This window comes from Papaver somniferum, chromosome 9, assembly GCF_003573695.1.
Source record: "Papaver somniferum cultivar HN1 chromosome 9, ASM357369v1, whole genome shotgun sequence".
Taxonomy (NCBI): Eukaryota; Viridiplantae; Streptophyta; class Magnoliopsida; order Ranunculales; family Papaveraceae; genus Papaver; species Papaver somniferum.
This window is the reverse complement of record NC_039366.1, coordinates 19,648,940-19,673,912: the sequence shown is the minus strand read 5'-3', so window position 1 is coordinate 19,673,912 and position 24,973 is coordinate 19,648,940. Positions and strand designations below refer to the sequence as shown.

Genomic DNA, 24,973 nt, shown 5'->3' with positions numbered 1-24,973 from the left:
TGCGCAAGAATTTCAAGCTTTCTGCAAAATACTATGGGGCATTTACTATTTCACAGAAGATTGGAGTTGTGGCTTACAAGCTGGACCTGCCAGCAAGTTCCAGAATTCACCTAGTCTCCCATGTCTCTCAGTTAAAGAAACAAATTGGTCAAGCCCTTATTCCTTCACCAACTTTACCTGTAGTTGATCATGCAGGGAAGATCATAATGCAACCTGAGAGCATTTTGGACACCAGGACAATTACTCAGAAGAACAGAGAAGTGTTGCATCTGCTCATTCAATGGACTAACTCATATCTAGAGGATGCTACTTGGGAGGACAAGTAAAATATTGCAACTCACTTTCCTAAGTTCATGGTTGTTCACTTTCCAACCCTTGATCCTTGAGGACAAGGATCAGCTTTAAGAGGGGTGCAATGTCATGTACCTATCTTATATTAACTTATATGGAGTAACCTCTGAAAGGGGTTCCCTGAGCACTATTCTGGTGCCATTGTAATTGCTCAATAGTGGTCCATGTAGTGATATTAGGGCACCAGATTGGTGCTATTTAATCTGTAAGAGAGAGAGAAACGACTAAGCTTAATGAATGAACTTACTTTCATTTCCGTGTTCACCTGAACCATATTTTTTTCATCTTCTTCTCCTTATTCGTATAATCCTTCTCATATTCGTCTATACTCTTCCATATCTATCTCTGATTCTCGGTTATCTATTGGATTTGATTACAATTGTACTTGAGAACAATACACGTCACTATCGTATGCTTTTATCCCTTCCATACATGACACGGAAACTCAGTTTCCGTATGAATTGTGAAAAACGGATACTCAGTATCCGTTTAAGTCAACTCGTTGACCTGGCCGAAATGGATACTGAATACCCGTTTTATAAGTATAAATTTACAGAATATGCTCTATTTTTTCCATTTCTCCTTCTTCTCTATTTTTTCTTCTCCAAAATCCTATCAAACTCTTTTCCATTTTCATGTTTATTTGGTGCGATTAACGAGCTAATATTAAATGGGTTTGATCCTTACTACCTGTTAAACTATTTGTCTTATCAATTTCGAATTTCATCAACAAAATTTTCCAAGGTGAGTGATTCCAATTTTAGGGTTTAAATTTAATTTGATTTTGATTTTGATTAAATTGTAGATATTAGGTTAATTTTGATGTCTCCTTAGGTATGTTGTGTAAGGACCCTCAAGCTCGTCAACGGATTAGACCAGTCTAGAGACGTTTAGTCTCTAATAACTCGATTATTAGAGGTAAATTTTAATTAATAGAAATTAATCTAACAATAATTTAGATACGAAACTAGTATCGTTGAATAGGTCTCGAAAGGTTGTGCGAAATGGGCTACTCGAATGTGTCATTAGGATGACACACGCAGAAGAAATCATCTGAATTGTGTAAAGGGTAAATTAGTCTTTTTTGCAGTTTGACCGGCTTGGAATCCCTTATCCTGAGCGTTGGGATCCTCAGTAAATCTCTTTGGTTTTATCCAAAACCAACTCGTAGAGAAACTCATTTTCTCTTCTCCTTTCTTTTTCTTCTTCTCTTCTCTGTTCATTCCTGCTGGTGATTTTAGAGACGAGAGAGAGAGATTTTGAGATCGAGATAATAAGAGACTAATCAAGAATCAACTGATGGTGGTGGTGCTGATTCGATTATCGTGTCTAGAATTCTCAAAAAAGGTAAACTGAAGATTAAATTTGGGGTTCCTGTGTTGATTGATTTCTTTATGAAATTGAGTTTGGTTTGATAAATTGTGTATTGGGTTTGTTTTGAATTGAGTTAAAAATGGGTGTAGGAAGTTTAGTTTTGATCTCTCAGGGAATTAGGGATTTCCCATATTCTTCCCCAAATTAGGAATTACGGTTTCCTGAATTGATATATATGAGTTGTATGAAGTTTGTTAAGAATTGATAGATTGATGATGGGTGTTCTGTTTTGAGACTCATGAGAAGAAATTTAACATATGAGATGTAGATCTTTGTGATGATTTGAGAAGTTTGGGTTTGAGATAAGAAGAAGAAATTATAATGAATGATCTGAGATGAAGTTGTTGTTGTTAGGTATGGAATTATCTAAGTATGAACAAGAGAACAAATCAATGTCTGTGATGGTTGTGGTATTATGTTGAGTTATTGTTGTAGCTAATGAAGATGGTGGAGAAAGGTTGCAACAATTGTAGTTTGAAGTTGCAGGTGATGGATGTAGCAACATAATGGGTTGAGTTATAGGATTTGGTCATGATGAACATAGAAGTAGAATTGGGAACTGTTGTTGATGAAGTTCAAGTGGAAGGAGAAGCTTTTAGTTAGTGGATTTGAATCATAACATTGCAGAATTGAGAAGTTGAGTAATGAAACTTCAGTGAGGAATATTGGATTTGAAGCTTTGGTGTTACAATGGAACTAGAATCAAGATTGTTGGTTGGTGTAACTGATTGTAGTTCATAGAATTGGTGTTACTGCTGTTGAGTTGAGATGAAGTGATGATGCTAGCGGTGGTGATGAAGACCGCGTAGGATGAATAGAACTGGTGGAGTTGTAATTTATGGAGCCGGTGGATATTGAATTGTTGTACAGGTGACTGTAACTGTGAAGTTGAATTGTAGTGGTAGTTGAGATGGGGTATGAGATGCATGAACTAGTGTAACAAGAATGAAATGAAGTTGGAGTTACAACTCTAATTGATGGGTATCTAATGAAGCTGAAGTGACTGTGTTGTTGGGTTGAAAGTGTAGTGTTATTCTGAGTTAAGGGGGATTAGATTGCAGTTAGAGTTAGCGTATATTTCAGTTAAGAAGTTTTACCATTGAAATTGTACTGCTGGAATGGTTGATAGTGATAGTATTTGTATGCATTTTTGTATCATGAAATTTAGACCTATTAGTTATCCCAGTCAGTTTAGCTGACTCAAGTTGTTTAACTTGACTTAGATTATCTGATTGAGTTGAATCGGTGTTGACTCACCGAGTTCTCTGTTTTGACTTGAGCTGACTCAGTTGATCGGTTATCCTGACTTGACATTGACTTGTTGACCGTTGACTTGACTTGGACTTAGGCTTAGACGTTGACCGTCAGGACCGTACCAACTGCTTAGGAAACATAGGCAATCGCCTAGGGCCCCCGAATGATAGGGGCCCCCAATTTTATTTTATTTTAGCTGTGTATTCAACCGTTAGAAAGAAAAAAAAACTACTGTCAGTCCCATAATCATGATCAACAGTTGAACATTGGACTCGTTTTAGTGGATTGGAGAAAATAATAGAGCAAGAAAAAAATTATACATGGTGTTGTTTTATTTGTTGTTTAATTCAGATTTTAGTTCTTCTTTGAATTATGGGACGTACAACATTGCAATATTAACTGAAAGATTAAATGTAACAACAAAGATTAAATGACCTAGCAATATTATCTATCAAGATCGACATGGTAAATAGCATCGATTACAATATGATAATTGATGATGCATCTAGGAGGCCAGGAAGATCAATTTTTCGTAGATTAACTATTCTTGTGTAATCGTTTTCCATTTGAAAATTTTATTACATACTTATGTTATTGTTTATTTTCTTGAAACATACTTATGTTGTCGATCTTCTTACTTTAAACGAACGGTGAAAAAAAGTTTTAGGGCCCCTATTTTCGGTTTTCGCCTAGGGCCCCTAAAAAACTTGGTACGGCCCTGTTGACCGTTAATTGACCCATTTGACTGTTGAAGACCGTTAATTGATCTAAGTGCAATGGGCTTTAGATTAACGGGTCGGTACGATGGATTTGGGCTTAGGGCCGGTTTTTCATTGAACATTAATTGGACCCTTATGTCCGAATTGACCTCTGATTCCTTCTAGAAGTTGTAGATATTCATATGACCTATCAAATGAATTAGAAAAGACTAGAGAACCAATCTAATTGAATTTGTAAACCTTTATATATGTTAAAGATAAATAATGATAATGAAAAGGCGTAGAATTCACTTAGCTTATAATCGGGAACATCTCACCAACACAAAACCTAAGCATGAGATATAAAGTTGACATACGGTAGTAACAAAATTCAAACTCATGATGGCCGCATTTGTTCGACAAAGATGTCGGTCCCACTACATATTCATATGCAAAATTAAATTCTTCCGACTCTGACATTTGACTAACCTCAAATATAAAAATCAATGCTAGGCCCGCCGGCTTGAAATGTGAGAACCAGCCTTGAACTCTAGGCAGCTAGCGGTGCCCTCCCACTATTATCTTGGTTCGCTTCTTTTAGTTATTCTGCACCCTTTAATCTTCCTTTCGTTTTTCTTACTTTTTATATGCCCTAAAAAAGACTTATTTGATCTGAAACTGAAACATCGTGTTTATTTGATAATTTTTCTAGGGTTTCTAACTTAGAGTTATTAGACTTACCCTAATCTAGGGTTTTACTGAACATCTACTAGTAGGGTTTATTGATTAGTTAGTTTTTGTCATTGAATTACTACAGGCATGGTAAAGCTAAGTAATTGAAAGTTTGAGTTGAGTGTAGTTAAAAATAGAGTAGAAAAGATGATTGCGGAAAAACCTAATTGGATTAAACATGAAGGAATGCAAATTTTCTCTGTTGATATACAACCAGGTGGTCTTCGGTTTGCTACTGGTGGTGGGGATCATAAGGTATCGTATTTTTCATCTGGGTTTTTATTCGTTTTAGTTTATTCAACTTGGGGACTTTTCAATTTGGGGTTTTCTTGAAGAAATTGAATTTGGGTTTTTTCTCGAAGAAATTGAATTTGGGTTTTTTCTCGAAGAAATTGGGTTATTTTTTTTGGTAATTAGTATGTTGATTTGAGCTTCTTTTGCTTAATTTTGTCTTCTGGTTCATATGAATATATGTTGTCTGGGTTTCAATTTTTTGTTAGAATTGTGAGTGGGGTGTATAATGCTGTTTCCTGGTGTTGTTGCGAATGAATTTGGGGTTTTATGTTGGCAATTGCAATGGCAGGACACCATTAGTTCGTTACATTGTATTTAGGTGGTAGACTGAATATGCTTCTTTCGGATGGACTGGATAATTAATGATGTTTTCTTTTTTCTTTATAGGTTAGGATATGGAACATGAAATGTGTGAGCAAGGATTCAGGAAACGATCAGTCGACGCCGAAATTGTTGGCCACACTTCGTGATCATTTTGGATCGGTGAATTGTGTTAGATGGGCAAAACATGGTCGGTTTATTGCGTCTGGATCTGATGACCAGGCGATTCTTATTCATGAAAGAAAACCTGGGTCAGGGACTACGGAGTTTGGAAGTGGAGAGCCTCCGGATATTGAGAATTGGAAGGTTATAATGACATTGAGAGGGCACACTGCCGATGTGGTAATTAACTTGTTTTTGTTCATTTGTTCTCTGTAGATTGTCTTTCGACATTCTAACCATCTTCTATATCTAACCTAGAACTTGTTGTTTTTTTCTGCCTGAAGTAGGTGGATCTTAATTGGTCTCCAGATGATACAATATTAGCCAGTGGTAGTTTGGACAACACTATCCACATTTGGAATATGAGCAATGGTATCTGTACTGCTGTCCTGAGAGGTCACTCTAGCCTGGTTAAAGGGGTGGCTTGGGATCCTATAGGGTCGTTCATAGCAAGTCAGTCAGATGACAAGACAGTTATTATCTGGCGAACAAGTGACTGGAGTCTAGTCCACAAAACGGATGGCCACTGGGCGAAATCTGTATGTTTAAACTCCTTTCCTCTCCTTGTGTGTGTGCGTGCACTTTTGTCTTGTTGCCCTTGCATATGTACTAATGAGTGTTTTTTTTCCCTTCCAGCTGGGATCGACCTTCTTTAGGCGGCTTGATTGGTCTCCCTGTGGCCATTTTATCACCACAACTCATGGTTTTCAGAAGCCTAGACATTCTGCACCTGTATTAGAAAGAGGGGAATGGGGTGCTACTTTCGATTTCTTAGGACACAATGCCCCTATTATTGTGGTAAAGTTCAACAATTCATTGTTCAGGAAAAATCTCCCGAACGGCCAGGATGTAAAACTTCTGCCTGTTGGATGGGCCAATGGCTCCTCCAAGAATACAGCCAAAGACTCACAACCGTACAATTTAATTGCCGTTGGAAGTCAGGATCGAACAATAACTGTATGGACAACTGCAAGCCCTCGTCCTCTGTTTGTGGCCAAACATTTTTTCTCTCAAAGTGTTGTGGACCTATCTTGGTAAGTTATCCTGTACCCGTTGTATATTAGTTAAATATATCAATTTTCCTCTTTGGGGAGTTCTTTGAACCATAACAACAACTAATTTGTTTGACTTCTTCTATGTACCTGAAACAGGAGTCCTGATGGATACACTCTATTTGCATGTTCGCTGGATGGAACAATAGCGACATTTCATTTTGAGCCAAAAGAACTTGGACACAAGCTAACTGATACTGAGTTGGACGAGTTGAAGAGAAGTCGTTATGGTGATGGAAGAGGAAGGCAAGCAAACTTAGCAGAAAGCCCTGCACAATTGTTGTTGGAGGCAGCATCAACGAAGCAAACCCCGAGCAAAAAAGTGTCCTCAGTTGTTCAGGAGAAACAGGTGCCTGGAAAATCTTCTGAAGAATTGAGCTTGTCTAATGTAGGTCAATCACTTCCTAAGCTTCCTGAAAAACCAGTCGAAGAGGCAAAAAGAAATGGAGGAACCAACGTTGAGGTAACAAATAAAGTGGTAACTTCTGTACGGGTTACTAGTCCTGTTAAGCAAAGGGAATATAGACGACCTGATGGTAGAAAAAGGATTATTCCTGAAGCAGTCGGTGTCTCTGGTCGTCAAGAAAGTATAGCAGATGGGACCCAGGCTCAAGCATTTGATTTTGCTCGTGTTAATAACCAAAAGGATCAGACTGGGGTGGTTCTTGCTGAGGATGGTTTTAGAGAAGGTTCTATGAAGAGGCATTGTACTGGAAATTCTGATGCCAACTATCGAGCTGGGGGATTTGGCCATGACGGGGATAAGGAGCGTTCAGGTGTCACTGCTAGAGCAGCCATTAGTGACAGCCTGGTTATTGAGAAGGTTCCTGCTTCTGCAAGTGCAGATGGGGCTGTGACTGCTGCTAATTCGCGGTCATCTTCAAGTTCTATACTTTCAATTAGAGTTTTCAATAATAAAGTGGGCGAAGATAGCACTCCTGTCAGCTTCGAAGCTCGCCCTGTAGATCAGACTGTGAATGACGTGGTTGTTGGGGCAGGAAATACGTTTGTCAGGAAAGAAACAGAAGTTAGGTGCAGAAAAGGGGAAGAGACTCTTTGGTCTGATAGAATATCTGGGAGAGTTACTGTGCTGGCTGGCAATGTCAATTTTTGGGCTGTTGGATGTGAAGATGGCTGTTTACAGGTAAGGCTTATAATTGCATAACATATGCTTATTTTTTATTCTACAGTTATCTTGCATGGAAGCAGTTTTTGAAAACTTCATTTTGTCCCTTAATAAGGTCTATACAAGGTGTGGAAGGCGAGCAATGCCAACCATGATGATGGGATCAGCTGCAATATTTTTAGACTGTGACGAGTCCTGGAAGTTACTTCTTGTCACAAAGAACGGATCGTTGTACGTATGGGATCTATTCAGTAGGACCTGTATTCTGAATAACTCGCTCACTTCTCTGATTAGTTCTGGTTCTAAAGATTCAGGTACAGGAAATAATTCTATCGTACGGTTAATTTGGTCACTGTGGCTTATATTTGTGTAGAAGTTTAGCTGGTATTTGTATTCATTGCTTATCGTCTTTCAAACTGTGTTATCTCTAGGCACAGTTAAAGTTATAACTGCAAGGCTATCAAAATCTGGCTCCCCTCTAGTTGTTCTGGCAACACGGCATGCATTCCTTTTCGATATGAGCTTGATGTGCTGGTTGAGGATAGCTGATGATTGCTTCCCAGCTTCAAATTTTGCAAGCTCCTGGAATTTAGGTTCAATTCAAAGTGGTGAATTGGCTACATTGCAAGTTGAGGTTGGGAAGTTCTTAGCCCGAAAGCCAAGTTGGAGCAGGTATATATCAGTCCTGCATTTTCTGCTTGTAATAATGGAAATTAGTTTCTTTTAGGCTTTTTACTGGGTTTGATCTGATTTGCTAACATTTGGCGGTAGGGTTACTGATGATGGGGTGCAAACGCGTGCGCATTTGGAGACTCAAATGGCATCATCACTGGCTTTGAAGTCTCCTAATGAGTACCATCAGTTCCTCCTATCTTATGTAAGGTTTCTGGCAAGGTAAAGACCATTTGTTCTTCACTCGTGCACCTTTTATTTTGGTATAGGTATTCCAGTATTGTAGTTAATAGAATAGAGTTACAACTGTTCTTTGTATTTCTTTGCAGAGAAGCAGATGAGTCTCGCTTACGAGAAGTATGTGAGGGCTTTCTTGGTCCTCCAACAGGGATGGCTGAGTCAACAGATCCCAAGAACCCAGCATGGGATCCAACAATTCTTGTAAGTCGATTTTGCTCTTCACTTTTATTTTATTTTTATATGTTTCAGATGCCTGCTTCCTTTACACTACGAAATTTCAAAAGCTTAATCCTTCCCCTAGTTTTTGCCTGACAATCTATTCATCAGTTTTAGAAAATCTTTGATCTGAAAGATTCTTGTATTTGGGTTTCAACCTGTAGGGAATGAGGAAGCACAAACTCTTAAGGGAAGATATACTTCCTGCTATGGCTTCAAATAGAAAAGTTCAGCGGTTGGTAAATGAATTCATGGATTTGCTCTCTGAATACGGGAGTATAGAAACAAGTGTAGATCGAGTGCAACCACCCGTCATCCTCCCTGCACCACCAGTTGAGCCGAGTTGATTCCGTCCCCAATCTGACATGTAATCAAAGGCGAATCTACCCAGCCGCAACCAGCAGTGGTAATAGAAGCTCCACCAGGCCACAAGCAGAGGCCTGTTGATCTATTAGTTATGCCTTGCCGCAACACAAGTGTGGTTGCGAGTCTGTCATAGTAAGGAAGTTTACATATTTTAAATGAGTGTAGAGTAAGAAATATATCGATGATGATTACGTATCTCTTAGTCCAGTTTTCATAGTGCTTGTAATAAGAAAATATTTGTTTCTATGCATCGTTTAGTTCCTTCCGAGTCTGACAGTTTCACTATGACGATATAAGCTAACCCCCTCAAGATAAATCTTTGCTTGACCATGTTTCACCCATCTTTGTTGACTTTTAGACTTTTAGTAGACTTTGATAATACAAACAGTAGTACAGTTAAATGACCATATTACCCTTAATTCTATCAAAACTAGTCATAAAAACCCAAATTCACCAAACTTGTGGTACAAAAACCCCACTCAAATTTTGGGATCCATTAAAACTCCATCGTAAACAAAATTGATACAAAAACCCCAAATATCTAAAAATTGATACAACAATCCCAAATTTAAATGGTGGTTTCATCAAATTTGGGATTTTTGTGTTAATTTTGTTTTGATGGGGTTTTTGTGTTACTTTTGTTTTGATGGGTTTTTTGTGGAAGGATGGTGACACCTCTGGGATTATAACTCGTCGACCATAATTCTATAAATTAAAATGACCGTATTACCCTTAATAATTTTATAAATAAAACTTGGGGAGAGAAAAAACTCTATTTCGGTTTCCTTATTAGTGTTGGTTTCCCTTTCCACCAAGGGAGCCTGTATAAAAGGAAGACACCGGCTGATGTTAAGGTTAAATTCTCAGCGAGTTATAGCTTATGTTTTGGTCGCAAAATTCTCAATCTAAAGGAGAAACAGAGAGAAGAACGGTAGGTCAAAACTATACCAATACCAACAACATTATGGAGGACTTTCGCAGTAAGGCTGATGAGGAAGGTCTGCTTTTTGCTGTGCCTGGATGCAGTCATAAGACAGGTATGTTTTATTATGGTTTTTATAATCAGGGGAAGATGCAAAACTGCAACAAAACTTACGATGCAGTTGACGGCAAGGACAATGGAAAATCTATTCTGGGGTATAATTACATGGATGGCCTGCTTGGATCATGCAATGGCTTGGTTTGTTTCCAGAAACAACGGAAACAATTACCTTTTCTCCCAGGAGAACCTTTCTTAATCTGCGATCCCTTAACGGGAAAAGTTGTTTCTGTTCCTGATACACACAGCGACATGCTCATATGAGTACAAGGTTGTCAGAATATGCATGGATTACGAATTACCGAAGGAGATTAGAATGTACTCCACCGTCAAAGAGGCAATGGAGTATTATGTCCAAGTTTATACTGTTGGCGGTGGTGGCGGTGGTGAGTGGAGAAACAAAGAATCCATCAATTTTGAAAAAAGAGCTAAAAAAGAGACCATCCATGTTTCTCCAGTGTATTCAGAAGGTATATACGCAAACGGAGCTATTCATTGGCTGCACCAACGTGTTAGTTACCTGCAGTACGAAGATTATGTGATGGCAGCCTTCAACTTGGAAGATGAGATTTTCCAGTTTATCCCATTACCAATTCTTAAAGATGTTAATTACCAACATCCCCTCAAGTTGTTGGGAGGGAAGAATCTGTATATGGTGTATACGATCCACGATGGACCTTATCAAACAGATATTTGGGCATATAAGAGAAAAACTACTGGCAACACTGATGGAAGTGATGTGAATCTTCAAGAGAAAAAGAAAAAGAAGAAAGTAAACTACAACGACAAGAATTTGTGGCACTGGGCGAAGGAGTTCACTATAGAGTGGGAAGAGCAATACTGGAACGATCTGGGGTTCATTGAGCCCTTAGCAGTTACAAGAAACGATGCACTTGTATTGCGTAACAAGCACTCTATCTATTGTTATGACCTTAAAACTTCGACCACGTACAACCTTTTTGATGGTTGCTATGTGCAGCGACAAGATAAACGTGATTCCTCACACTAATAACAGCATCGTATCGATATCATTGGAAGATCCTCATGCCAAAAGCATCGTTTCAATGTCATTGACTGATCCCAAAGATGGTCAGGGTTGTCAAAATCCCTTGGAAGATGATGGGATGTGGTTGGAGGATGGTGAAGTCGGTCAGGATCCTTAGAATTTCTTGGAGGATCATGGGATTATTACTACCAAGGCGTTCCTTTTTTTGTTTTTTTTTTAGCACTTATTTTTTCTAGTAATTTTTTCCTTTTTGCATTGATTGATGGCATAAAATCAATGCTTGTTTTCTTTCTGAATGGAACAAATTGAATCATCATTTTATAAAACAGTTCAACTAGAGATGCCACTCTACATGGTCCAGATGGTATAGAATACACTGCAAACTGTTAACTGAACTGCACCTTAAGTGAATCTATGCTCTTATACTTCTGGAGAAGAAGAGTAACACTCCCTTTTAGAGAAAAGATTAAAACCTCGATTGGGCGCGCCATCTAAATTATCAAAAATCTATGACAGCTGAATTTCCTTGGCCGAGAAAGTGAGAACATTCATGTCAGAAAACTCAGATGATCTTCCTTCAAGTTCAAAGGCAATGGTGTTCAACATTCTTCTCTACTTTCAAAATTTATCAGGTAGATTCATTTAGCTTGTATCTAATCTGTAACTGAGATCATTAACATCTTCTATCTTATCATTCTTTCTATTCACATTTGATTAAGAAAAACATCACAATTCACATCTTGTAAAGAAAAAAAAAATCAATTAATTTCAAATAATTGGTTAAACTGATACACAGAAATTTAATGTAATAAATCATAGGAAATGGTATAAGAAACACTACTACTAGAAGGCATATGGATATTATGGAACTCCCAAGTAACCTCTCTGATTGATTAACTCAAGAGATCTTCTACCTTGTTGGTTGGACTTTCTGTTCAAAAATAAAAGCAATCAATCTGATATTCGGAAGGTCCCATTTGAAGAAATTGCGAAACATCGGTAGGTTTGGAGGAATCCCTGAGACGACATCCAAATTTGAATTTTTTGAGAGGAGAAATCATAGTGTGAAGATATTCTGTTGTTGTTGATGATGATGTTATTGAACAATCATCTGCCATGATTTTGTTCCAGCAGCCATGTATTCGTATCATCATCAGCAGATGATTTGATTTGTTTTGAAGGCTAGGGTTTGGTTTCTGCTTAGAGGGAGGAGGAGGCACAAATGAAAGGAAGGATGGAGAAAACTATTCTACTTATAAGGGTTACAGATCTGCCATGTAGTTTAGGTTTAACACACTACCGTTGATTTCAGTTTTGTTATTTGATATCGTCCATGTGTTTTACTGACCTTAGTTGCCGAGAGGCATATACCCGTGATATGGGCTTGAAACATGGATGTTTAGATAATGACTAGCTTTATTTTCCTACTTGGTGATATCATGAGACCAGTGGTAGTGGACAACAGTTTGGAAAAATGTGAACCAAAATATGACCACCAACTCAAACTTTCCCGCGTAAAATCAAATTCATGACGAATACGAATTTCATGAGAATAGTATGGTATTTGGATTCATGTTATCATTTGAGTCTGGAGTTATTATAGCATCTTCTTCTCTATTGAGTGAGATCTGGTGGTGGTCTTTCATATACAATATATAGGAAGGAAGGTTAGAGAAATCTTTTACTACGTGTTGGATATAAAAGATGTTTAGCCATTTTTCTCCAGTAAAAATGTAAAGTATATTAGTGATTACTTGAGTGTTGTAATGCTGTCCATTGAGCCCCTTTTTGGGATGATGTGCTCTCTCGTTCCCACTTCAGTTTTAAATTATCAGAATAGATGGAACACGCGAAGGTATACATAACTTAAAGAATTAATGATCGTGCGATGTATGTGGATTACTTTAGGTTTGTAAATTTTTGTAACCACAAATGCAATACTTTATTTATATAACTTGAGAGGTTTTCATTACATGTCGTTCAAAGTGATGGCTAAGTTTTGGGTTAAGATTTGTCATTAATCTCAAATATGATGTTTACACATATGATTTAGACACTTAATGCCTCGGTTTATAGTTAAATTTCTTAGATTATTAAGCTCCTAGGTTTTGGGACGTTATACAAATGTACATTTGTAGAATGATTCTTGATTGTATAATCCGCCATCCTCTTTTCTATTATTGTTGAGAATAATGTTCAATTACCTAATTTGTAGGTGAAAAGCACTATTGATACTCAGAACAGATGTTGGCATTTAGAAGTTACTGATAAACTTATATCCAAACAGGTGGTGGAAGATATTAAGGCTATGAGTAAAATTAACCTTAATATTGAATCCTTCCTCCACGTGTTTATCAGTAAATTTAAATAGGTGGTGAAAGACAAAAGTTGTTGGAATTTAAGTTACATAATATCTTTTACATTCAACACAGTGCAAAAGATTCTTCTAACTTTCCTTCCAAGATATTATATCCATATACAATATCTATGAAAGACCACCACCAGATGATTTATGGAAATGACGTTAGAATTCCTAAACATATGTTCTAACCTTGTCTCACTCAATAAAGACGAAGATGCTATAATAACTCCAGACTCAAATGATAATATGAATCCAAGGCTCATGTGATATTCTCGTGAAGTGCGTACTCCTCATGGATCTTAATATTATTTCAACATGCATCGTAACTAAAGAGAAACATGGAGATTTATATCTAAATTAGCCGAATTTAAACATATTGTTTATGGGTGAAAATCGTTTCTTCTGATTTTGGTAATTTCGGTGAGTGGGTGAGAAACAAATCTAAACCTTAAACAAATGTACTGCACGGGAGTACTTTAGATTCGAGAGATCAATCTGTACAAATCTGGCCTAAACCAAGAAATGGTCGTTCCGGATTTGCTTCGGTCACAAAGAGGAGGAAAAGGGCTGGTTTAGGGAGGGAAGCGAAGAGAGTGTTGAGACCAGAGCATCTCTGGGAGAGTAGTACTTGACTTGTATCAGAAGATGAAAGCTTTGAGAAAGCTAGCAAGAGTTGCCTTTCTGAGTGTTGTATTTCACCTTGACCAAAAACTTATCTTTTGGTGGAAATAGGTAAAACCTATTTATACAAGTCTAAGTGAAACGTACTCTGGCCTCGTAAGAAAAGAAACAGATGAGTTAAATGGGAAGAGGTGGTAACGCCTGATATTGATGGAATTTGAGGGAATTGATGTTCCATAATAAAAGAGCATTTCACCATTATTTCCTGCATTTACTAACCGTTTTATTCTTATTACACCTTCTTGAAACGGGCATTTGTGTATGCCGCACGCTGTAGACCGCCAAACCAAAACCCTAATAAGCATCCCCCAGTTTGTGACATACGTTTTGATGTCTCGAGTGTTTTCGTGGAAAAAATGTAGCATGTCGCTGGTGTTTGATAAGAGGAATCGTGGCCTTTAATGTAGGCGCGGCATGCCAAAGTGCAAGGGTTGCACGACATGTGCCAATGGCATGTGTAGCATTCCTTGGTCCTGGATAGCACGTCGGGTGCAAGTGGAAGTGCCAAAGTGCAAGTGTTGCTCGGCATGTGCCAATGGCATGTGTGGTATGCCTTGGCCCTGGGTTGCATGTCGGGTGAAAGTGGTAATGCCAAAGTGCAAGTGTTCCACGGCATGTGCCAATGTCATGTGTTGTATGCCTTGGCCCTAGGTTGCACGGCTTGGCATGCCGAGTTGCAAGGGTTGCATGGCTTGTGCCAATGGCGTGTGTGGCAGCTTTGGCCCTAGGCATGCCTAGTTGCAAGGGTTGCATGACATGTGCCAATGGCGCTTGTGGCGGCTTTGGCCCTAGGTTGCACGGCTTGGCATGCCAGGTTGCAAGGGTTGCACGACATGTTCCAATGGCGCGTGTGGCGGCTTTGACCCTAGGTTGCACGGCTTGGCATACCATGTTGCAAGGGTTGCACGACATGTTCCAATGGCGCGTGTGGCGGCTTTGGCCCTAGGTTGCACGGCTTGGCATGCCAGGTTGCAAGGGTTGCACGACATGTGCCAATGGCGCGTGTGGCGGCTTTGGCCCTAGGTTGCACGGCTTGGCATGCCAGGTTGCAAGGGTTGCACGACATGTGCCAATGGCGTGTGTGGCGTCTTTGGCCTTAGGTTGCACGACTTGGCATGCCAGGTTGCAAGGATTGCACGACATGTGCCAATGGCGCGTGTGGCGGCTTTGGCCCTAGGTTGCACGGCTTGGCATGCCAGGTTGCAAGGGTTGCACGACATGTGCCAATGGCGCGTGTGGCGGCTTTGGCCCTAGGTTGCATGGCTTGGCATGCCAGATTGCAAGGGTTTCACGACATGTGCCAATGGCGCGTGTCGCGGCTTTGGCTTTAGGTTGCATGGCTTGGCATGCCAGGTTGCAAGGGTTGCACGACATGTGCCAATGGCGTGTGTGGCGGCTTTGGCCCTAGGTTGCACGGCTTGGCATGCCAGGTTGCAAGGGTTGCACGGAATGTGCCAATGGCGCGTGTGGCAGCTTTGGCCCTAGGTTGCACGGCTTGGCATGCCAGGTTGCAAGGGTTGCACGACATGTGCCAATGGTGCGTGTGGCGGCTTTGTCCCTAGGTTGCACGGCTTGGAATGCCAGGTTGCAAGGGTTGCACGACATGTGCCAACGACGCGTGTGGCGTCTTTGGCCCTAGGTTGCACGACTTGGCATGCCAGGTTGCAAGGATTGCACGACATTTGCCAATGGCGCGTGTGGCGGCTTTGGCGCTAGGTTGCACGGCTTGGCATGCCAGGTTGCAAGGGTTGCACGACATGTACCAATGGCGCGTGTGGCGTCTTTGGCCCTAGGTTGCACGGCTTGGCATGACAGGTTGCAAGGGTTGCACGACATGTGCCAATGGCGCGTGTGGCGTCTTTGGCCCTAGGTTGCACGACTTGGCATGCCAGTTTGCAAGGATTGCACGACATGTGCCAATGGAGCGTGTGGCGTCTTTGGCCCTAGGTTGCACGGCTTGGCATGCCAGGTTGCAAGGGTTGCACGACATGTGCCAATGGCGCGTGTGGCGGCTTTGGCCCTAGGTTGCATGACTTGGCATGCCAGGTTGCAAGGGTTGCATGAAATGTGCCAATGGCGCGAGTGGCGGCTTAAATTTGGCCCTAGGTTGCATGGCTTGGCATGCCAGATTGCAAGGGTTCCACGACATGTGCCAATGGCGCGTGTCGCGGCGTTGGCTTTAGGTTGCATGGCTTGGCATGCCAGGTTGCAAGGGTTGCACGACATGTGCCAATGGCGTGTGTGGCGGCTTTGGCCTTAGGTTGCACGGCTTGGCATGCCAGGTTGCAAGGGTTGCACGGAATGTTCCAATGGCGCGTGTGGCGGCTTTGGCCCTAGGTTGCACGGCTTGGCATGCCAGGTTGCAAGGGTTGCACGACATGTGCCAATGGTGCGTGTGGCGGCTTTGGCCCTAGGTTGCACGGCTTGGCATGCCAGGTTGCAAGGGTTGCACGACATGTGCCAATGGTGCGTGTGGCGGCTTTGGCGCTAGGTTGCACGGCTTGGCATGCCAGGTTGCAAGGGTTGCACGGCATGTGCCAATAGCGCCCGTTTTTGGCATGGTTGCCATTTTGTGCAATGGTAGTGCGTTTTGGATTTTTGGCATGGTTAGCGTGATGATTGCGCGTTGCATTGCGGTTTGGCACGGTTGCCATATCCTGCGTGTTTATTTGTGGTTTGGCATGGTTGCCATATTTTGCACAATGATTGCATGCTACATGCAATTGCTATATTTTGTGTGATGAGTGCACGGTGCGTGCATTTTGGCATGTTTGCCATGCTTTTGCGCAATGATCGCACGATACGTGCAATTGCTATGTTCTGCACGATGTTTGCACGGTACGTGCATTTGGCATGTTGCGTGACATGTGTGAGTGGCATGATTGCCATGCTTTTGCACAGTGATTGGAAGGTGCGTGCAATTGCTATGTTCTGCACAATGATTGCATGGTGCATGCATTTGGCATGCTTGCCATACTTTTTGCGTAATGGTTGTGCAGTATGTGTGAACTTAGGGTTTCGCGCATCGAAACCCTAATTTAGTATTTGAAAAAGGGTACCCTGGTAATTTTGACATAAGCGCGTTAAATGCTCTAATAAATGTGCTAGTGTCACCGGTGACGTCATGTTATACGTGAGGTTTTACGGTTTTACCCCTTGTTCAAAAACCACCATCAACATTAAGTCCCCTGCTTAGCTTGGAAGAGGGGCCTTATTGCGAGGTAAGTATAAAATGGTGATAGACGAGGATATAACTGAGACAGTAAGTCGTAAAAGAGGGTCGAGGATATTTGTCTGACCTTTTTCGAGATGTAAGTAAGAATCCACAATCCTCGCATCTAGTAGCTTTGCACAAATCCCAATATGACTAGGTGTCTTTGGGGCCACGCTTTGGAACGCGAGGCAAAGCTGCTAGCATAGACTTGTCACGAATGGGGTTGTCATTACAAATGGAAAACCCATTGAAAACCCTCACACTCCCGGATATCCGCAGTGGCTAAGTGGGGACAATATCAGTGGAGGAACAAGTCATTACAAATGGTATCAGAGCCGACGATGGGTCACCTATCGAGGTGGAAAGGCACGCTGGACGGGGTTGTTCCAGGTGCTTCTCATGAGGAGCATGGAACGTCAGTGATCTTGGCTTGTACATATTTCGGGGCCGAGGACGACTCCAATTTAAGGTGGTGGTATTGTAATACCCCGATTTCGGCAGTGGTTTGCCGATGAAATGTAATATAGGTAATGGTTTGTCCTTCCATAACACCGAGGCTTTTTCAACCAATTTGTTCCAGAGTTGGCAGAAAACTCTGCAGTTAAGCGTTCTCGGGAGAGAGCAATCTAGGGATGGGTGACCTATCGGGAAGTTTCTGCTGGATGACCGCAGCGATGCCCGTTGAAAACCCCACACTGCCGGATATATGCAGTGGCTAAGTGAGGACAATATCGGTGGAGGGACGTGTCATTACACAACAACTATTAACTTATAAGTTTGAGCACTTGGTTGTTGATGGGTTACCACATGGAGTTCCACCAATGAGAAGTATTCAACATGTCATTGATTTGAAACCTGGTAGTTCATTACCAAACCTGACATCTTATAGAGTGTTGCCGAAACACAGAGCATAAATGCAACTACAAGTAGAAGAGATGATGGACAAGGGGATGGTACGAGTAAGTAAAAGTCCTTGTGTTGTTCTAGTCGTGCAATCATCAAAACTAAAGTCAAGTATCAGTTTCCAATGCCTTGTTTCTTGATATGTTAGTTGGTTTTAAATTTTTCTCCAAGATGGATTTGCAGAGTGGATACCATCAAATCAGGATGCGAAGTGGTGATGAATGGAAGACGCATTCAAGACTCCTGAAGGACTATACAAATGCTTAGTTATGCACTTTGTACTTTCCAATGCGCCTCACACCCACGTGAGAGTCATGACTGAGGTATTGAAACCTATTTTTGGAAAATTTGTTTTCATTTATTTTGATGAGAAAAAATAAGATCATAATATGCAACTACATAGAAAATAGTTGGATCTGGCTTCAGGACTCCAAATGAAGTCTTCAAGTCGTTAACCAAATAATGGTTTTGGGAAAACCTAGGTTAAAGGAGAATCCACTCTAGTTTGCAACTACGAACACACAGAAGTGTGGAGATTAGGTTTTCCATTTGCAAGAGTTCTCCCTTATATAACATTTCAAATCACGGTTGCTTACAATCAAAGCTAAGATATCTTAGTAACAAAGCATTCAATATTCCCCGTTAGATGAACTCCTGATTTAAGCTAATTAAGTTTGCTTGAAAATAAAGCAATCAATCTCCACCGTTAGATGCTCTTAGATTGTTACACACAAATGAAATATACTTATATTTAGATATAGGTTATCGTACATAAATATGTATACTGAGTTGGCTCAATAACAGTTAACTTAAGTTAGCCATATGAGCACTTTTGTCTTAGCCGTATTCATCTACCACTTCTAGATCAAATATGACGATCAATCAATCATGAAAGATAATCAAATGAATCTAATTGTGTTTCAAATAGAGTTTTTCAATTTTTCAATATCTCATAGAAATATATATGAACAAATTGAATCGAAATCGTTTTGGTTCGTAATCGTACAAAGTACGTATACAAGGATCAATTCATGAACATTAAGCCACGGTTTGCAAAGATTGCATTCTTACATCATAAATGTTTTAGTTCATGTGTATGAGAATCATACATAACCGATTCTAGAACTTTACCACTGTGTTCGCAAACTTGGAACGCGAACAACAACTCCGGACCTTGGCATAAACAAGCCGTTCGCAAACCCAGTTCGCGAAAAATAGTTTCAGAACCAACTCAGGTAAACCCGTTCTCATACTAGGTGCACAAACAAGAGTTCCGGACCTTCACAAGTAAATTTTTTCGCATACTAGTTATGCAAACGAGAGTTCCGGACCTGAATCATCACAATACAGTTCACATACTAGGTATGCATACCGTGTTGTATCCAGCCATGCGTAATTGTTTTAAACTCTCATTTAAATCATTGAAACTCCTTAGAAGACGACAGTGGTAGTCTCACACGTACCATTAGCTTCAAGTATTTTTCAAGTGATTGAATGATCAATATGAAACTTCCCAAGCTAACATCAAATGACTGTCTCACACAAATCATATAAAATGTGCAAAGTAATTTTTACATGATCGTCTTTTGACTTAATATTTAGTTTCCAACAAATATATTGTTTCTAACTAAACTCGTCAATAATACAATGAACATAGCTAAAGCAAAAATCTTCCAACACATATTTCGAGAAATAGATAAGCGAGATGAACTTGCCTCGAAATATCAAATGTGCATAATATAAAAGTCTATATAGATATATGACTTAGTCTCATTAGAAGATAAAATAGAATAGACTTCTAAGTGATAAATAAATTTTAGTTTCCACATACCTTTTGTTGATGAAGTTCCTCCAATCTCTTCAGCAGAACTTCTTCTTCAATTGGTGAACGTCGTGAAGTCTAAAGCTCAACTACACATTCTATCCTAATCCGAGACATAGCTATAAGTAGACCAGAAATCAAGTATATAGTTTTGATCAACTAAACTTGACAAACAAGCTTGAGATAATAACGCTTGCGAGTTCGACCGAGCAGTGCTCTAACAGTATGGATACAACACGGTGTGAGTACCTAGTATGTGAACTGTGAAGTACTTGATCAAGTCCAGAAATCTTAATCCCGAACTGTGTTTGCGAACGGGTTTTACCTGTGATAGGTCTGAATCTGTTGTTTGCGAACAGGGTTGGCGAACGGCAAGGCATGGCAAGGTCCGGAATTTGGTCCGCGTACTCAGTTTGCGAACACAATGGTTAAATTAGATTTCTAGCTAATTGTCCAACCACTATAATGAAATAAGGGTTATAAATCTCAGTATATTAAATTTTTGTGTTAAGACATGCCATTAGACATATTAATCAGAAAAATACTTCATCTGGATCTACGTGACGGTAGGCCTTGGAAAAAAAGGCGAAACACCCAGCTACCATTGTCATATCCCCTTGTACATCGATGCAGTTTATTAGACATATTAAGCATTCACAGACAAAAAAATGCTTTATGTGGCTCCAAGTGATCTTTGGTCACAGAAAGAGAGGGACACACTCAGCCGTCCCTTGTCAAATTCCTCGTGTGCTGATGCAGCAGATTTTAGGTAGAATGTTACAAAAATTAACTTATGTACAAATCTTACTCCAAACATATACTGTTTGAGATATATCAAGTAGTCTAACTAGTAGTAAAATCCATGACATCCTAATTTACTTGGATGTGAAAGGAAGAAGGCCATGGTGCCAAAATGAGGAAGAAGAAACTTGCAATGCTTTCCATGTTCGGTTTCTTTCTCACCCTGTGAACAACAATGCTTGGGTCATGATTGTGAACAGAGTGGGACCTCCTAGGTACATATATTGCGAACTGTTAATTAATAAATGATAACTTTGATGAATGATAATCGAAGTGAAGCAGCGTTTGATAGAGTATTGGAAACATTAGACTCACATTGAAGGAGACTGATTATAAGCGTTTAGACTCCTCTATCCTCTTGTTTTCTATCTCTAGAAGAGAGTAAAACTTGGATTGTTTTGTTTTTCCATCCTATTCTTGAAGTATGGTGCCAATTGCCAAATTGAAAAGAGAAGGAAGTTCAAAAATGGGAGATTCGATACGTTTTCCAATGTTTGGTTTCTATGTTCAAGCAAAGGTCATCTAGAGAATCCGGCTGACTACCTTTCTGACCTGACCCTGTAACCATTCGTGACAGTCAACTAAGATGATCTCCCTTCAGAGGGATTGACTTCATCTGTAATTGGGATCCTTAACATCTTCTAGTTTATCATTTTCTATTCCTACAATTTTCGATGCTTCCAAAATTTTGATGTTGTTTCTACATACACATCTAATTGCAGATAACATCACAATTCACCGCTCAGAATAGAAAAATCAATTAGATTCTGGTAATCGGTTGACCTGATACATAGAAAATTAATGTAATAAATCACAGGAAATTGATTAAGAAATATTACTAAAGAGGCATTACAACGTCTAAAATTCCAAATTAACAAGAAATGCTACAACACTTCCTTCGAATGGGGTATCTGCTGAAAACTATGTGCAATGTAACATTGAGAACATCCTTACAGAATGGATAAACAAGCCGTACTGAATTATTTAAGATTATTGAGAGAAAAATCATAGTGCAGAGACATTTGTTGTCGTTGATGATGATGCTAGTGAAGTTGTACCATACTCTGCCATGATTTCATTGCAGCAGCCATGTATTTGTATTATCATGGTTTGATTTGTTTCGAAGGTTTTTGTTTCTGAACAGACGAAGGAGGAGGAAGTGGAAGCTCAAATGAAAGGCAGGGTGAAGAAACCTATTCTACTTACAAGGGTTACAGATCTGTCCCGTAGCTACGGTTTACATATTTACTGTTGATTCCACTTCTAGTATTTAATCGAACGGCTGATCTATGTATTTCATTTTTTTTCCTAAGTGATCTAATACAATCTCGTAATCAAAATTAGACTTGTAACCAATAACTTGTCATTCGACCCAAAATGTTTCATTAGGCTCCAAGAGAGAGCGAAAGGCCATACCAGGGAGCCCAAAACTAAGCATTTCCTTGTGTATTATGCAGCAGCAGATTATATTTACGGTGGGCTAGAATGTTATTAATTTACTTACTATGGTGCCAAATTGAGGAAGAAGGATTTCTTAAGATTGGAAGACTGAATTGCCATGTTTTCCATTGGAACAAGCTATTGTTGCCGGGAACTCGTGACGGGATCTGGTCGGTCTTCTTGAGAACCTGGCCGATCACCTCCTTTCCATATTTGAACAACAATGCTTGGTCATAATCATATGCTACCTACCAAATTTGATCCAGGAAAGACGGAGTTGAATATTCTTCACTACTTCAGAATTTATCATTTGAGACTACATTCATTTAGGTTGTATGCAATTGGGATCATTAACATCTTCCAGCGTATCATTCTCTATTCCTACAATTCATCTACAAAGTTTTGAAGTTATTCCTACGTACATACATCTGATTACGCAAATCATCCCAATTAATCACACCTTGCACACAAACAAAAAAAAAATCATTAACTTCTAATTAATTGGTTAAACTTATACATAGAAATTTAATTTAAGAAATACTACTGCAGAAGATATATAAAAAACAGAGGAAATTATTCTTGCAAGGTTAGCTTTGGATCTATTGTACATCTACATTCTAATAGAATTTTCTTTTAAGTCAGGACTTCTTAAGTTCCTGGTTGACTGATAAGACAAACAAGTTATTAGTCTTGGTACCAATTTGAGAGGATGCTATTGAACCAATATCTGCCATGACTTTGATTGCAGTGGTGATGTATTTTTATCATCATCAACAGAGGATTTGGTAAAGATGTAACGAGGAATAGAACTATTTGAAATCCGCGCAGACTATTTCATTCAGAAATTTTTAATCCTGCACACTCAGCTATCCTAATAGGATAGGTAACTGTGAGTGTATGGTTATTATGAGAGATTGTAAACGTGTGAACAACACGTGAGAGAGGCGGTCGTCATCTGGTCACAACAGAACTGTTGAGCTATATAAACTCTCAGTCTCACCATTATAAAATTAATCTTTCTTTTAATCAATCTTTGATTCAAACCGTATTCAGTAAAACATGTAGACATTCAATTCATTGAATGCTAACATATCCTCGTGCATTGATGCTGCAACAAATCATTTAGTGTCACCTAAAAATGTTATGAACCAACATATATCCACTAAACATACTATTCGAGACATCTGGATGGATGAAGTTCTCCTTTGATGGTAATGTGACATTGGGAAGGTCCCAAATAAGTGTAATAAAAAATCCTAATCTCCTCCCAGGAATCGGAGAAGGGGATAACAAGATTTAAGAATATTGTGAGGAAGATATTTTGCTGTCGTTGATGATGATGCTGGTGAAGTTGAACCATAATCTGCCATGATTTCATTACAGCAGCCATGTATTTGTATCATCATGATTTGATTTGATTTGATTTCTTTTGAAGGTTAGGGTTTGGTTTCTGCACAAACGAATGAGGAGGAAGAGGCGGCACAAATGAAAGGGAGGAGAAAACTGTGTACTATTTATACAGATCTGCATCTGCCCCTTCTAGTTTAGGTTTCCACAATACCGTTGATATCACATTAATCTAACGCCTGATCCATGTATTTTACTAACCGTAGTTAAGGGGTTCCAAACTTGGATATTTTGATGCAGGCCGAATCATTTTACTTTGGGGATGTTGCCAGATGACTAATATGGGTGCAAGCATTCGCATAATCGTGGAGAATTTACCTCCGCAATAAGACAGATTGGGTAGGTTTATTTTTGAATCCCAGAAAACATTTCTTAATTTGCAATCCCATTACGGGACTAGTTGTTTCTGTTGACAAATATTTAGCACGAGATTAGTACAAATATTTAGTACTAGAAGGTTAGATTTTGTGACGAGGCAAGGAAGTATCATGTAATGTGCAAGTTTATCTTGTTGCTGTTTTTCTTGTAAGTTTTACTCTTTGATAGTCTAAAAACACTGCTTGTTTTCTTTCAATATAAATTTTGAATTAAGCTCTTGGTGCATTTTTAACTAGTCAGATATTACTAACAATTAGCAACAGAGTTGTCTCGCCAGATGTAGTGCACAATGAATTATAATTGAACTGCACCAGCCTTCGGTAGAACTTTGACAACTTTGGGCACTCAGTTAAAGGAGACCGAGTCACAATATGTTGAGTGAATCTATGTTCTTATAGTACTTCTGGAAAGAAATTGGTTTAGTTTAGACTGCCCCTCTTGTTTTTCATTCCATATCTCAACGATATTCATGTTTGCAATGGCGCGGTTTTCAAATAGTTTTATTCCTGGTTACATCTTTACATTAGTGTTCTAGTTGTCCAAAGATATGCTACTAGACATACTGAGCATTCACGGACAGATTTTTTTTCTTCATTCGGCTCTAGGTGCAAAGACGGCGAAAAACTCAGATATCCCTTGTCACATTCCCTTGTATATTGATGCAGCAGCAAATTGCTTGAGCGGGTTTTAGAGGGTAGGAGGCTTTTGTGGGTGCAAGCCCCTAATCGCACATAATCAACTTCACGGTTTATTGCAAAGACGCTTCACTCACTATTGCATATGCAGGATACAAGACTAATTTGGTGACAATCCAATCCAAAATTCATTGTCGGCCCATTATTGTGATGTTGCATGATCAAAAATGTTTGAGCAGCATGCCAAAACAAACAAACAAACAAAAAAGAATCTATCGTCTTATACTTCTAGAATGAAATGGGTTTAGTTTAGACTCCTTGTGCAATTATCAAGTTGTCCATATCGATTCAAATTATACGGTAATAAAATCCCTGTCAGTCTAATTTACATGATTAAGAAAGCAAAAGGGATTTCTTAATCCATTGC

The 24,973-nt window shown here is 39.5% G+C and overlaps 1 protein-coding gene across 3 annotated transcripts; it reads left to right on the top strand.

Annotated features, from left to right (window-relative positions):
* The first annotated feature begins 4,281 nt into the window (after window positions 1–4,281).
* On the top strand, window positions 4,282–9,126 carry LOC113309672 (protein HIRA-like). Of its 3 annotated transcripts, none has more exons than XM_026558149.1 (10): window positions 4,282–4,664; window positions 5,091–5,366; window positions 5,474–5,725; window positions 5,823–6,220; window positions 6,338–7,382; window positions 7,480–7,678; window positions 7,784–8,036; window positions 8,136–8,258; window positions 8,366–8,477; window positions 8,657–9,126. In XM_026558149.1, the coding sequence occupies exons 1-10, from the start codon at window positions 4,557–4,559 to the stop codon at window positions 8,837–8,839; spliced, it is 2,949 nt and encodes a 982-aa protein (XP_026413934.1). In that variant the 5' UTR covers window positions 4,282–4,556; the 3' UTR covers window positions 8,840–9,126. The 3 variants fall into 3 exon arrangements, with proteins under 3 accessions (XP_026413934.1, XP_026413935.1, XP_026413936.1); XM_026558150.1 differs by having other exon boundaries at window positions 4,284–4,664; window positions 7,796–8,036; XM_026558151.1 differs by lacking the exon at window positions 4,282–4,664 and having other exon boundaries at window positions 5,236–5,366; window positions 5,471–5,725.
* Window positions 9,127–24,973: the final 15,847 nt, after the last annotated feature.

Coding starts and splice junctions, on each gene's coding strand:
- LOC113309672 (XM_026558149.1), top strand. CDS start 4,557: ATGATTGCGGAAAAACCTAATTGGATTAAACATGAAGGAATGCAAATT. Junction 5,367..5,473: donor GAGGGCACACTGCCGATGTG/GTAATTAACTTG, acceptor TGCCTGAAGTAG/GTGGATCTTAATTGGTCTCC. Junction 8,259..8,365: donor TATGTAAGGTTTCTGGCAAG/GTAAAGACCATT, acceptor ATTTCTTTGCAG/AGAAGCAGATGAGTCTCGCT.